Source organism: Choloepus didactylus, chromosome 11 (genome assembly GCF_015220235.1).
Source record: "Choloepus didactylus isolate mChoDid1 chromosome 11, mChoDid1.pri, whole genome shotgun sequence".
NCBI classification, from domain to species: domain Eukaryota; kingdom Metazoa; phylum Chordata; class Mammalia; order Pilosa; family Megalonychidae; genus Choloepus; species Choloepus didactylus.
The window spans coordinates 4,369,440-4,385,538 of record NC_051317.1 but is presented as its reverse complement, the minus strand read 5'-3'; the positions used below and the strand labels follow the sequence as shown (position 1 = coordinate 4,385,538).

The window sequence follows — 16,099 nt, the reverse complement described above, 5'->3', positions numbered from 1 at the left end:
ACAAAATTCTTCCTTTGTCTCTCCCAAGAAAGTTTTGCCCATATCCTAGTGTCTTAGTTTCTTACTTTCTACCCTAAACAGTTTGTCAGAGTATTTTTTTTTTCTCAAATAAGATTAATAAAATTGCTCCACCTCATTGCACATGGGCAGGGTGTCCCCAATCAACAGGCACCCTGGTCTTTGTCTTACCACTCCAGCATTGCAAGAGGAAGGGGAGGCACTGAGCCAGGGAAATGGGATCCACAAAAGAAACCAAGGAGTTTGGCTCAAGTCTGATGCTGTTTATAATCCCTCTGCTTCTCCTGCTAGAAGCTCTGTAGGCTGCTGCAGGAGCCCTCCATGTCCTCAAAGTCTATCTTGCCCTTGACCCATAGCATAGCTTCTCCTTCCCAGGGACAGGGAAAAAGAAGACCTTGTTTTCTTCCCAATTAAAAGAGTTTGTCCAAACCCCTACACTGGGTCCAGTTAGGTATACGGAGTGGCTTATAATGTAGTGGTTAAGGATGTGCTGTCTGAAGCTGGCTGCCTCCATATGAATCCCAGCTCCAACACATACTAGTGCTTGGGCAAGTTATGTAACTGTGCCTCCGTTTCCTCTTCTGCAAAATGGGGATAGTGACTTGTATTGCATAGAGTTATTGTGAGCATTAAATAAGTCAGTATATACAAATCACTTATAACAGTGTATCTGAGCTGTTACCAAACTCTGTGACATATATATGGGGAAACTGTATATTGTTTACCAAAATTTTCTAAAATCATTTCCAAAGAGGTTATATACTTTAAGTAGTTGTATCACCAAATTCTACCTTATTGCTATAGATTTCACTGTAGGCGTTGTTTCCTTTGGATCTAAATCTTTTTCATTCCTTCAGTCAAGAGCCTTACTGAGAACCCACTATGTGCCAGGCATGCACAAGCCACTGGGGATATTATGTTGAATAAAATGGACAAGTCCTCAATTCTTAAGGCGTTCATATCCCAGAGGAGGGAGATGGTCTATAAATTAGTAAATACATATCTGGCATTTGTTCAGGGAGTACTTTTTACTGATTTTGCCAAGGAAGGAAACAGGGAGAGGAGATAGAGGCTGCTTTAGGCTGGGTGGTCAGGGAAGCCCTTGCTGAGGTTGTGGCATTTCAGCAGAGGCAGGATTGGTGGACAGGCAGCTGTAGGGACATCTGCAGGAAAAGCAGTCCAGGGAGAGGACAGAGCTGATGCAGAGGCCCCATCTTAGTTTCCTAGTCCTGCCATAACAAAGTCCCTTAAACCGTGTGGCTTAAAGCAACAGAAATCTTTTGCTTCATCGTTGTGGAGGCCAGAAGTATGAAATCAAGCTTTCAGCATGGCCCTCCTTCCTCCATAGTCTCTAGGAAGGAATCCTTCCTTGCCTCTTCCAGCTTCTGGTGTTTCCCGGTACTCCTTAGCCCTGGCTTGAGGATGCATCTCTCCAGTCCCTGCCTCTGTCTTCACACGGCCTCTCCCCTGTGCTGTGTCTCTTCTTGTAAGGAGACCAGTCATATTGGCTTACAGGCCCACCCTACTCCATTATGACCTCATCTGAACTAATTCCATCTGCAATGACCCTGTTTCCAAGTAAGGAAGCCTTCTGAGGTACTGGGTGTTAGGGCTGCAATGTACCTTTTGGGGGAACATAGTTCAACCCAGTAACAGGCCCTGAAGCTGGGATGGGCTTGTCCTGTTGCAGGAATGGAGAGAATGCCACACGGCTGGAACACAGAGAGAGGAATTTGGAGAGGTGGGCAGGGCCTGGTCATAAAAGACACCCTTTTGTCACCCACTCCAGTGAGATGTCCCTGTCCTCCAGCAGCCAACCTGCTTCAGCCCAAATCTGACCCTCGGCTCTTCTGAGCTATGCCTTACTCTCCTCTCTGCTCAATGGCATCTTAGAGGATTTAGAAATTCTCCAGGCCAGCCACCCAGAGAGTCTGGAAGCTACAAACAGGTTCTTAGAAAACCTGAAGCAACCTCCTGTAGGTTTTAAGAGTCATATCAATCAAGGTTCAAGACCTTGCTTGGCTAGATAGAGGGTGCCTCACCTACCCTAGCACCCTTGTTCTCTCCTGTGAAATGGGGATAAGAATAGAGCTTCTGGGAGGCTGAAAAGAGATAACATATATCAGCATTTGCCATTATGCCCCCCCCCCCAAAAAAAGGCTCATCTTATTTTTGATGATCATTTTCCGCTGCTGCAAGCGGATGGGTGCTAAAAGAATAAAGAATTCCATCCATGCAGATTTCTTCTCCCCTGCTCCTTGTTTTAAGGAGCCACATCTGGTTGTTCTCTATCTTCAGTCTGCTCGCTTCTGACCTGTGGCACCTAGCATGATAAGTTGTTACATCCTGGAAATACAGATGCGGTTTCCTATCCAGACGTCAGGGAGCTTGTTCGTTCTCATGGCCGGCGGGAGGGTGGCTTGAGCAGTGGCAACAGCGGGGCTCGTCGGCATCACATTAGGTGACTCAGACACTGAAAGTGGAACTGAGTGGGGAGTTCTGAAAAGACAAGCAAGGGGAGCTGCCCCCCACTCGTCACCGGCCATGCACAGTCATCCTCCAACCTTCCCTTAGCACGCGTCCCCTTTGAAAGAGAGAAAAAAAAAAACGGTGCTGAGCTTTAATGAGGACTCAGCTGGGCACACATTGCCCCGGGCCTGGCTGGAGGCAGAAAGAGATGTACAGGCCCCCGTGAGTGGCCCCCGGCAGCTAAGTCATTTCCATCATCCCCGGATGTGACCAGGGGCTCTGCGGTAATGTGGCTTCAAGCAGCCCTCCCTCACACACACCGCTTCCCTGCAATCCCACCAACTGCTGAGCGTGCCCTGCCATCTGAGATAGAATCAGCATCAGACATCGGAGGACGGGGAGGCTGCCAGTGCAGAGTGGGGGGTGGCAGGCCGTCAGTGGGAAATGTCAGCTTTTATTGCTTTTCCCGTCCGCTTCGACCCTCGGCGAGCAGACGTTACAAGTAGCAATAAAGTTATTTCCCCCTCTTTTCCGGGGTTCTGGACCCAGTAATAACATCTTCCTGAAGGGCAATGAGTCTGTCTTTAACCTTGCCCTCTTTGGCAGGTGTGCGTCTGCGTGGCTTCCAGAGACATCTCCAGGCTGTACGCCTCTTGATTGTGGATGCTTTCCCTTCTGGGGCTGTGACAAGCCCTGCTCCATTGTCCAGGCCCCTCTGCTCTCTTCCAGCTCCTCTGGAAACCCACTAAGTTATCTTAATTACCATTCCTCCTCTGTGTCTGCCAAGAGGTGGGGAGATTTATAATTGGATCAGTCAAATATTTGCTGTGGTTTATTTCTTTGCCTCTCGAGCTCTCGTAAAAGTTGCATTTTCATGCCACTTTTAAGCATGACTGATGACTTAGAGGCACAGCCCTCACATTGCATGCCAATGTGAGCTGTTTCTCAAAGGCCAGGGGAAAAAGAGAGAACTTGGGGAGAGGGGAGGTGTTCATTTGGGGTTTCTGTACTGTCACTCTCTAGGTAGCTGCAGGGCCACATCAAGAGAGACAAGCTGCCTTGGGATACAGACTTCTTGCCACAGCCAGCTTGGGCACAGATACAGTCTCCTATCAGGATTTGCTCATGTGCCTCCTAATCCTCTTTTAGGCCTTCTGCAAACTTATTAGATAGGTGTGTTATGGAGCAACTTACTTAGCCAACCAAGCACAGCCCAGTCCCCCAAGCGTCCCTGTGTCTTGGATTAATCATCATGGGCAGATGTCCCTGGTACTAAGCCTGAGTTACCAATCCCCAGTGCTGGCCAGGGCCTGGGCTTTTGGAAAATGGCCTCCTTCTAGTGTCAGCCAGTCTGCCAAGCAAGCTGGCCAGACTGCAGTCTAGGAATCCTACAGAGAACAGACTCTCCTGAACCAGATGGCCTCCACACAGACTAGCTTCTTACCGAGCTCTCTGTCTCCCTGCCCCAGAATGCAGTCTCTAAGACTGTTTGGCTGGGTTCCTAGACCCCAACCCCTTCCCCAGATTGCCCCCAATTATAGCAGAAGCAAATGATGCCATATGATCATATTTGGTGTATGTCACTTATGAGGAGGGTAACCATATAGTCCAAACTGGGGCACTTTTGAGACAGAAAAGGAAGGACAAGAGGTATAAACTGAGAAACTCAGGGCAAACTGAGATGACTACATGCTCAACACATAACAGAAGTTGGAGCTTGACTGACAGAAGAACCTGTCATTCTCTCCTGGGAGACCCTCTCTTCCCACCCTGTAAGAAATGGAAAATGCCCTGCAACTTGCTGTGATCATGCAGGGCAAACTGGGAAGGAAGAGAGGCATGAGGTCAAGAAATTTGTAAAGGATGAATAGTGCTAGAGTAAGCTAGGTTATGCTAAGGTAACAAATTAGCCTCAAGATGTCAATGGCTTCATTTAATAAGTCTTCACTGCTTGCTCATGCCACAATTTCAAGCTCTCCTCCTGATTCTAGGACCCAGACCACCCCCAACTGATGGTTCCACCATCTTGGGTTTTCAGGGTGCCCTGGTACCTTCCAGCTGCTGATGGGAATGGAGAGAGAGCACGTGGGAGATTGCACAGGGCACTCTGTGGCAGGGTCTAGAAGAGGAATGCAGCCCCCAGCTTACATCCCTTGGCAGAACAGAGTCTCATGCTCCCACTTAGCTGCAAGGGGGCTGGGAAGGAGAGAGCCCGACGTTGGTGATAACTGGCAATCTCCATGACAGAGGACAGTGGTCCAAAGGAGGAAGAGAAGGAAGAGAAGAGGAGAACAAAAAAAATTGGAAGGGAGGACACTCGTCTACATCATGCCAAGTTGAATGGGAAAGGTGATGTCACAGAGGCCTTATAAAAGGCAGCTCTCAGACTTTGATGTTATATGTGAATGTGCAAACACCTTGGGCCACAGTGTCCAGTCATAGCATGTTCCCTACTCGGGGGTGGGTGATTCCAGGCTTACAGGCGGAGACTCTACCCCTTTCTCTCCCATTCAAGAAAGCATATTACAAGGCGAGGCAGTGAAAGTGATTATTATTAGAGACATAGCCTTGAATACATCCCACTTTAGTTTCTTTTAAATGGAGTCCATTGACAAATTCAGTATTTTATTCATTTGACATTCTACAAATATTTATTGATCATATTTTGCTCCAGGTGATGGGACACAGCAGTAAATTGTAACAGCTGATATTTTTAAGACTGTTTACCATATACTAGATATTTACTATTTTAAGCACTTTATGTATATTGACTCATTTAATCCTCACAGCAACCTTATGATACAGATACTATTTTTATCCCCATTTTAAAGATAAGGAAGGAGACTGAAACACAGAATTTAATATGTCAAGCAAGTAAGTGGCAGAGCTGGGGTTCAAACCTGAGCAGTCTGGCTCTAAAGTCCACCCTCTTAACCACTGGACCATGCAAAGTCCCTGCTCTTCTAGAGTTTACATTCTTCAAGGAAGACCAAACAAACATATAAACAAATAAGTTATATTATCTAGGGAGTGGTAAGTGCTGGGGGAAAAATAAAGCTCAATAAAGGGATACAAGATTGAGGAGACACCGTATCATATCACACCCACATTTCCCAATACCCTTTCTGAGAGCCCCCTGGCTAGCAGATTCTTCTTCAAATGAAAACTGCCCTTCATGCTTCCACGGAGTGACCCTGAGGAGCCAGCTAAAATAGATGTCTTCTCCCTCCTTTGAAAAATGCCTTTTCCCAGAGTAATTTGATGGGTGGACATCAGGCATTGCCGATATTCCTAAGCCATTTATGTCCCCTGGCCATTCAGCCAGTTCAGCCAGAAATGACTGATGCCCAAATTAGTCATGAGCAATGGCCCCACACAGGTACTTACTTTCCCAAACTTTCTCTCATGGGGGTGATATCTTGGACCCCAAATGGAGTACATTCTTCTCACCTTGGCACCAAGAAGTAGTACTCATTCCTCTGGCTGACAGCAATTTGTAGACTTTCGGTCTTTGTAGCTGGACATTTATGAGGTTGCTAAGGAACAAATCCTTTGGTTACAAAGGTCTCCAATAGCAGCATCGGTTTGTCATATCACTTCAAGTCATTTATTTAGCCCATAAAGACAGCTGTGACCAATGGGATATGTGGTAGAGGGAAGCCAAACACAAGCACTCATTTTCCAAGATATGGAGAAAATTTCCATTTCCTAACCAATGGCCATTGCCGGCCCTCCAGAGGTCAGTGCTAAACGGTGGGCCCTCTTCTACCATCATTATGTTCTGTAAGTAAGTGAATCATAGTAGTTAGATACTTAATAAAACAGTATAATCTTCCAGGAACTGCCCTATGCATTAGCTCGTGTCATCCTTACAACAACCCTGATAGTTAGAGTTTATTATTCCACAGTATTCAAACCAGGAAGAGGATAAAAGTTGATTCATCCAGTGTCACACCATAGCCAAGTGGCAGTATCAGAATTGAAACCTAAGGTTGTCTGACGACAAAGCCTTTGTGCTTAAGATTACAGAGCCTTTTGTTTTTCAATTATCACATTTCAGATGAGAAAATTCTGATGATAGAGAAGTCACATTAGGAGACTTGTGGAGTTTCTATGAAGTGCATGAAAGGGGTTATAGTTGATGACTGTAACCTATAAAAACCTTTTTATGCAGGAGAAATGGGACAGAGAGCTTAATCCTACAGTGGTGGTTTTCATCTGCTAAAAGCTTACTCTTTAAATGTTTGCTGGAAGTCACAGTGTAAATGATTTTCCTATGCAGTCGTACAGAAAGAGTTCTTAAGATTAGTCCATTTCTACGGGACTGTTACCGATTTTCTTTTTGACAAGTGAGAAACATTAATGTGTTTTTGCCTTCTCCCTCATTCACTCTGTCCAGCCCATGGTCAAGCCTGTCCACTCTTCCTTGGAAATAGTCCTCAAAATTTTTCCTTCTTTTTATTCACCATCCTCATCGAAACCCTTGTCACTTCACACTTGGGTTTCTGCAGTCACTTCCTAATTGGTCTTCTGGCTAGCTTCCTTTTGTTCTACTCTATCCTGCTTGCAGACTAATTCTTCAAAACATCCCTTTCATCACGTCAGTCACTACTCAAGGATCTTCAGTGGCTCCCACTGGTCCATCACAGGATTTTACCTGTGCTCTGGAATAGGCCTCTTTTGGATCACAGTTGCTCTCCCCAGTCCCCCATGACTACTTCATCTCTCCCTGATCACTTCCATTTCTGAACCCAGCTTCCATTGAAACAGAGTTTAATATTTAATTGCTGGTTTTGTTGAGACCAGGCACTGTGAGGGCATGAACATTGCAACTGAACAGCTCTAGATCCAAATACTTACTAGGCCACTTAGGAACATTGTGATTTTGGACAAGTTGCTTGACTTGTCTGAGCTTCAGTTTCCTTATCTGTACAATATGGATGTAAATAGTACCTATTTGATAGGGTTTTGCAAAAATTTAATGAAATGATGATGATGATAATAATGCTAGCTAATATCTAGCTTGTGTTTGTTGTATTATAGGCACTATTCTAAACAACCTCTTAATCCTCACAGCAACCCTATAATACAGATACTATTATTTTCCTAATTTTGCAGATGGGGAAACTGAGGCACAGGCTGGTGAAGCTAGTAAGTGCCACAGCAGCATTTTCTCCCCCAGGCATCTGGTTTCATACCCTTCATTCTTAACCACTTTGCCTTATCATCTAACCCTAACAAGTGACCAATAAATGGTAGCTGGTTACATAGGTACATAATTCCTTATCTGAAGCTCTTGGGGAGCCAGCTGTATGTTGGAATTCAGAATTTGGGAGATTATAGAAAATTAATACTTGGCATCTACCATGTATTATATGACACTCAAGTGGGAGCTAGAGCAGCAACCCATCATCAAGCACATGAATATGTCTGCAACAAAATGAATGAAGATTTGTACTGTGTGGAATAAATAGATTATAAAGGGCCTCACTTCAAGTCAGGTTATCAAAGTGTTTGCTGCCAATTAAAAAAAGCAAAAGACATAAAAAATTACCTTTGGGTTTCAGAGCTTTGTGGAAGGGTAGATACGGAATTGTAACCTATAGAAATGGAACTAGTAGCATAATTGTAAGCAGAATAAATAGTGCTGTTACTATTGTTATAATTTTTGTTACTCTTGTTTTACTGGATGATCAAAAAATGTACTAAAAAGTGTTTCTCAACATCTTCTTGACCAAAAGGGGGATGCGAAATGAAATGAAATAAAGCTTCAGTGGCTGAGAGATTTCACATGGAGCCGAGAGGTGGACATTCTTATGCACTATATAGATAACACTTTTTAGGTTTTAATATATTGGAATAGCTAGAAGTAAATACCCGAAACTACCAAACTTTAACCCAGTAGCCTTTACTCTTGAAGACAACTGTATAACAATGTAGCTTACAAGGGGTGACTGTGATTGTGAAAACCCTGTGGATCACGCTCCCTTTATCCACTGTATGGATGGACAAGTAGAAAATGGGGACAAAACCTAAGTAAAAAATAGGGTGGGATGTGGGGGGGGAGGTAATTTGGGTGTTCTTTTTTTATTTTTATTTTTTATTCTGATTCTGATTCTTCCTGGTGTAAGGAAAATGTTCAAAAATAGATTGGGGTGATGAATGCACAACTATATGATGGTACTGTGAACAGTTGATTGTACACCATAGATGACTGTATGGTATGTGAATATATCTCATTAAAACTGAATTTTTTAAAAAAAGTGTTTCTCAGATAACGAATAGGGTAGGCAGACACAGTGCCAGACCTGGGACCGGGTCTGCCACCTTATCACATGGTCCCCTGTCTCCTTTTCCTAGTATGACTTCATGGAGCGCCTGGATGGGAAGGAGAAGTGGAGCGTGGTCGAGTCGCCCAGGGAACGCCGGAGCATACAGACCCTGGTGCAGAACGAAGCTGTGTTTGTGCAGTACCTGGATGTGGGCCTCTGGCACCTGGCCTTCTACAATGATGGCAAAGACAAAGAGATGGTTTCCTTCAACACCGTGGTCTTAGGTAGGTACGGGGTCTCTAAGGTGATTCACAGGGAGGGGCCTGGGTTTCTCTGTAAAGAATGCATCTTCTGAGCAGTTTCTCCTGTGTGTGAGGCCAAACCAGACTCCTTATTTTAGGCTCCACAGTTTCATCCACCTAAAACCATCTCTGGTTGAATAGGAATGCGGCTTCAGCCGCGAAGGGTGTCCACCGTCAGTCCCAAGGGTTCAGCCGTGGGTGTGAGCATGGGTCAGACTACCAGGTCAAGTCCAGGCCACACAACCTGGGAAATCACTGGCTTTTTATAAGCCTTGGAGTACAGAACTAACACTAGAACCCACCTCAGAGGGCTGTTGTGAGAACTCAGTGTGATAAAGTATATAAATCTCTATGTATGTCATAAAGCCAGTAAATACTGGCCATTCACATTAGATCAGAATTTCTCTCAAAATTTGAGGAAAGCTACAAATAAGAAGTTTAAAAAGCAACTTAAATCAGGGAAAAGATATAGAACAGAAGAAAAAAATCTTATCTTTGTTCCCAAGTAGATAAATCTCAAAAATGCTTTAATCAAGCACTGACCTTTAGGGGCATATTTTAGCTCTGCTTTTTGTTAGCTAGCAAGGGAAAAGTCCAAGTTTTATCCAAAATTCCATCTGATACATGCAAGTAAACACCTAAAAGGAATATTAGCTTAAGGAGATTTCACAAAGTTTTCTTAAAACAAATCCCAAGAATTTTAACCATCAGATAAGCTGCAGATATTTTCATTAAATTTATGTTGTCATTGGGTTTCAATCTTCTTACAGATGATAATAACTGATCCTGGGTAGGACCTCTGTGGATCAAGGAATATTGTTAGGCCCATTTCACAGAGGAGTAAGTTGAGGTTCAGAGAACTAAGCGGGTCACGCAAGGTCCCAGGATGTGGAAATGGTAGAAATGACATTAGCTTCTGGGATTTTTCCATTGCCTTTCCACAATACCATGTTGTCCTAACAACTTTTGGTTTAGACCTCAAGGCCCACTAGAGATGCTAGATAGGGTAGTTTCATGACAAAAGGCCTGGTAGATCCAGGATCAGATCCCAACTTTCCTTTCCCACATCCTAACTGGCAAGTCCCTTAAGCTCCACAAGCCTCAGTTTCATCATCTATGAAAAGGGAATGACTACTTCCCTGAAGTGAAGAGTGGTGTGAGTAACATCACATCTGAGACACATCTGGCACACAGTTGGTAGTCACTAAATGACAAGTCGAGTATTTTTTAGCAGTATGTCTTATGCAAACTAGTTGTTTTCTATCAACTGCATTTTAAGATCACTTCTACAGTTCTCATGTCTTTTTCTAAGGGACTCCCTGATTCTTGAAAGCTCTATATGAGCCAACCTGACCTTCAGGTGGTAGTTTTTCATCAGTGGCCACAACTTCAGAATGGTATAAAATCAGATAGGTTTTAGTATTGACCATAGAATTGAAATCGATCCTTGTTCCCTCTACAAAGAAAAGATTGGCCATATCAGTGCTAGCCAAATGCTCTAAAGCGGCTTGGCACACAAATCTGGCCCACTGCCTGTTTTTGTAAATAAAGTTTTATTGGAACATAGCCATGTTCCTCCATTAACATGTTATCTATGGCTGCTTTCCCACTGCAACAGTGGAGTTGAGTAGTTGTGACAGAGACTGCACCGCAAAGCCTAAATATTTACTATGTGTCCCTTTACAGAAAAAGCTTGCTGACCCTTGTTGTAAACCAATGCTATAAACTTTCTATAACATAAGTCATTGGAAAAGTCTTCCACCAAAAGGGAACATTTCCAGTATCAAGCTATGCACAGATGAAGAAAAAAAAAATGTAGAAGGGTAGATACTGCCTCATAAAAGGAAGAAGCTGGAAACCAATTTGAAACAAGGAGCTAAAAGCCATCTTTAGATTAGAAATATGATGGAATGATTTCCTTTTCGTCATCTTGTGTTTAAACTCAAAAAGCTGGACATGCACGTAACGGCACACACAATGCCCAGAAGTTGGCTTAGTTGGGGCTAATAACACAACGACAGCTCTGCATTTATAGAGCATTTTCTATATGTCAGCCCCTGTATTAGGCCCTTTCAGAGGACTGGCTCAGTCAACCCCTATGGGAGGTAGGCACTTTCACTCTTCTCTCCATTTTATAGTTGAGGAAACCAAGCCTGGGAGAAGTTAAACAACTTTCCCAGGGTCACACACAGCCAGGAAGAAGTGGAGTCAGGATTCCAACTTCCCAGAGCCTCTGCTCTTAACCACTGAGTTTCTTTACGTTTCAGCCAAATAAATCCCTTCACCTCTCCACCCCCAGACAACAACTTTTCTGGCTCTCAGATTATGTAGGTAATAGCCTCCGCCCTCCGTTTCCTCTCTCCCCGTAGACACATACGTTGTGGTGTTGTGAGGTGCCCTTCCCCCAGGCCGTTACCCTGGCTCGCCTGTCAGAGCCGGAAGAGCAATTCTTCCTAGTGGATTCCTCCTGTCGGGACTGTAGCTCCAAGAGAAAGTCAAAGGTAACCGGCCCAGTAATCGGGCAGACATCTTGATAGGGCAATGATAGTAATTGGCCAGAAATGCAGGGAAAAGAATAGTGCTTTATTTGGTTCAGAGGTTCTCCCACATATATCTATTATCAGAATGTTCTCCGTCAAGAGCGCCCAGAGCCACCATGATATGAAACAGCAGCAAAAATGTTAGACGGGTGTCAACCAGTGATCACGCTAAATATACCTTTTGCGCCGCCAAGTTTTTTGATGTGTTTTGGAGAGAGGCGGCCTTCTTTCAGAGATGAGTTGTGTCTCAGGGGACAACAGAGTGACATTCTTGAAGCCCGCTGCAGACCTGGCAGAGGCTGGCCTCTGCTGTCAAAAGCCCATTTCCTGGGCCAGCTCTCACCTCCGGCCGTTTTTCCCTCAAGAAAACTTAAACCAAGTCGACAAAAAGGAAAACTGATACTATCTCAGTAGTAATATTTAATGGAGTGCTGGAGAAAGGGGACTGGAGAGGGAACTCCTTTGTATTTCAGCAGTACCACATAATTGGTTTTTTTTCCTTCAAAAACTATAGAAATGCTTCAAATATGACCTTGGAAAAATTAAATGAAAAATATTCTTCATAACAGTTTTTGCTGATTTTGGATTCTCCTACCTTCCTACACACACAGAGACACAAACAAACACACACTTCAACAACTATTTACCAAGAACCGACTGTGTACCAAGAATTATGAATACCCTGGTAAACAATTCAGATCTGGTATGAGAAAAAAGATACATGAAGAGGCAGTTGTAGGAATTTTGTGCACAGAGAGGAAGGGGGAAGTGAGGCAGGGTGAGGCCCAGATGTTAAATGTTCTCTGAGCTGAGACTAAGGATAAATACCTCAGGTAAAGGGCAAAGGATGCCTTCCAGCCAAATGAGGAGCATGTGCAAAGAACTCTGTCCTTTTCCAGGGACTGAGGTGGCAAGCAGCTCATTGACCTTCCCTGGCCCATCTCTGAAGATGTAAGGTTTAAGAAGGGGGAGTTCTGAGCTCACCAAACCCATCTCCAGAACCACATGCTTGGTGAGCAGCAAGCTTTACACCTTACGCTAGGAATGACTTCTTAAAATGTTAAGTTGGATAAAGCCATTCCTCTGTTTAAAACTTTTCATTTGTTCCCGTTGGTCTTGGAAAATAATACAACTCATTCCCATGGCCTACAAGGCCCTGAGTGATCTGACCCCCTGCCTGGCTCTCTCCAAACGCGTCTCATGTCACCCTCTCCCTTGCTTTCTACCCGTTAGCAACTTTGGATTCAGTTCTGCCCTTTCCCACCTCAGGGCCTTTGCATAGGCTCTTCCTTCTGCCTGGAATGCTGTTCCCCTCGCTCTTCACTTGCCTGGCCCAGCTCATCCTTCAGCATCACCTGCATAGTCTAAAAAGTCCCCACCGACCATCCTCTCTAAGTGGCTGCCTCCTGTTACTCCCTGTTCTGGTTTGCTAATGCTGCCAGAATGCAAAACACCAAAAATGGGTTGGCTTTTATGAAGGGGGTTTATTTGGTTACACAGTTACAGTCTTAAGGCCATAAAGTGTCCAAAATAACACATCAACAATTGGGTACCTTCAGTGGAGGATGGCCAATGGTGTCCGGAAAACCTCTGTTAGCTGGGAAGGCACATGGCTGGCGTCTGCTCCAGAGTTCTGGTTTCAAAATGGCTTTCTCCCAGAATGTTCCTCTTTAGGCCTCAGCTTCTCTCCAAAATGTCACTCTCAGTTGCTCTTGGGGCATTTGTCCTCTCTTAGCTTCTCCGGAGCGAAAGTCTGCTTTCAAAGACCATCTCCAAAATGTCTCTGTAAACTGCAGCTCCTCTCACATTCTTCAACGTGTCCCTCTTGGCTGTAGCAAGCTCACTCCTTCTGTCTGAGCTCTTATATAGTGCTCTAGGAAACTAATCTAGGCCCACACTGAATGGGCGGGGCCACATCTCCATGGAAACTATCCAGAGTCATCACCCACAGTTGGGTGGGTCACATCTCCGTGGAAATGCTCACAGAATTACAATCTAATCAACACTGATATGTCTGACCACACAAGATTACATCAAAGATAATGGCATTTGGGGGACATAATACATTCAAACTGGCACACTCCCTATTGCAGTATCCTATTCTTTTCAAAGATTTTCCTAAATTTACTTGTTTGATGAATTTCTTTTACCTGGATTCTCTACTAGAGTGAAAGTTCTGTGACGGCAGGGACTGCATCTGTCTTTCTCACCATTGTATCTCCAGTGCCTTGTACAACAGCTCAGATATAACAGATGCTCACTTAATACATGGAACCATGTCAAGAACTGTGATGGGCCTGAGATTTTTACCCTATCTTATGCCAACAAGTTAGCTTTCCACAGTTTCACGGTTGCTGACAGAAGACATAAGAGTCCTGGGTCAGAGATAAAGGACTTTATTACTCAGGGCAATGCAATATCCAGAGTATCAGCTGTGTGCCAGTTTCCCAGGCCCCAAGTACCACAGGACAACATGGAGGGGCAGGTGATACATGCATTTGCAGTGAGTTGCATTACAGGAGAGAAACCCTGAGCTTAGTAAGCCTGAGTTGTTTATAATGGGCAGTAAGCATGCCTGCCCTTTGCTCAAGAGGGAGACATTTCCTTTATTATACTGGACGGTAAGCAAACCTGCCCTATGCTCCAGAGAGATAGAGACACCATCTCTCTCTTCCAAGGCTTTTCCCTATACAGACATCCTGGAAAAAGTCTTCCAGAGCAAAGGCAGCTGGAGCCTCTACTCATAAGACATGCAGAAGCAAAAGAGACTTACGGAGAATTGTCTTCCACACCGTATAAAATTACTGATTTTTGACCTGTGAAAACAACAATATCTTAGGATTCTACCTAATGATATTTTAATGAATGAATGATGAATAAATGAAATAAATAGGTAATTACTTCGATGATTCTCCACCCACCTTGCAGAGCCGACCTCAAGAAGTTTCAGCCTGAAATGTTAATACTTAGACATAAAGGAAATTGGCTTGATGGCATCGATAATCTTTTATTTGCTTTTGGAAAAGCAGATATGCTCATTGTGTTCTCCTCAGAAAGCTTGAAACCACTACGAACTAATTCTGGAAGAAGATAACTGGGGAGTAAAACACTGTAGAAAGAGAGCAAAACTTCATGGTTTGGGTTTTCAGTCCAGAATGGGAATTAAATGGGAAATTGAGTTTAAGGGAAAAACATCCTTTACTATTCACAGGTGAATCCATTAGGAACAATTCGACTGTATGGTTTTTCATACAACATCACTAAGTCAATGTTTTCAACTTGGGAAAAGTTGTGTAACTTCATGTTCTGAGTATCGTGGCTTGGATTTTTTATCATCCTAATAATTTGGAACCTGAAAGTCAAAATGGGTTTATTTTAACTTAAAGTAAAATGAGGATAATGATAATTTTAAAAGAATGTGCCTATTTCTGTGCAGACCTAAATAAACATGAACAAGTTCTAAAATGATCCCTTTGAAGGTTTTACTTGAGAATCTACAAATCAGAACATAAGATGGTTATGCATGCTAGAACAAATGTTAGCTAATTGATTTTCATGAAAAATAAGATCCTCAAAAGCTAGGTATAAAAAGTCTTTTGTGTAACCCGACACTTACAACCCAATGGACCCTGAATATTATAACTAAATTGATCAGTCTTAGGTATTTGGATTTTTCTTTTATTAAAATTCTATAAAGCAGGGAATATTTTTACTCTACAAGCCTGAGACTAGGAACAACCACTATCATTTTGGAGAATTGCCTCTGTAACTGAGGCTATAACCTACATGCCAAACCAAATCTCACATTGGTGGGATGATCTTGGGGGTGGGATAGGAACAGAGTTTAAAAATTGAAAGCATTCAAGTATGGGAGATATCCCCATTTTAAAATCTAGATATGTGGTTCTTTTTGCAAAAGCAAAAGCTGCAGTAACACCAGCCCTGCATTCCTGCCTGGATTAATCAGGTAGAGAGTGGTGGCTGCTTCCATGCATTATCACTTTGTCCTTGTCCCCACCGTTCCCTATTCTATACTTCACTCACTTAGGTTCCCTACTGATCCCCTATAAGCAATCGAGTTCACCAGCACTGGTCTTTAAAAATGGCGGGCAGCTGATTATTAAATTACTTCACCAGCAGACAAAGGTAGTTGCTGAATTCCTCTATTTTTCAGATTCAGTGCAGGATTGCCCACGTAACTGCCATGGGAATGGCGAGTGTGTGTCCGGGATATGTCACTGCTTTCCAGGATTCCTTGGAGCAGACTGCGCTAAAGGTATTTGCCACCACTTCCCTACAATGGTTGGAAAACAGAGGAGGGGTTGGAAGAAGGAGCACCAGAGTAGGCTTCCCATCAAATTCCCACCAGAACATCCTGTAAGCCCATGCACACTAGAAAGCCTAACCTTTTGGCAAAGCACAGGCCTTGATATATGACAATTGGCCAATGTACCTATAGAAATAGGGCAGTTATCCTTGGCACCAAGGTGTGCTGAGA

General features: G+C 43.7%; 1 protein-coding gene across 3 annotated transcripts in view; it reads left to right on the top strand.

Annotated features, from left to right (window-relative positions):
- The window catches only part of TENM2 (teneurin transmembrane protein 2), a 1,024,030-nt gene that overhangs the window by 788,565 nt on the left and 219,366 nt on the right, over positions 1 to 16,099 (top strand). For all 3 annotated transcript variants that reach the window (XM_037799530.1, XM_037799532.1, XM_037799531.1), the window contains 2 exons: positions 8,848 to 9,043; positions 15,776 to 15,877. In XM_037799530.1, the coding sequence (XP_037655458.1) occupies positions 8,848 to 9,043; positions 15,776 to 15,877 (298 nt within the window). The remainder of the gene's footprint in view (positions 1 to 8,847; positions 9,044 to 15,775; positions 15,878 to 16,099) is intronic.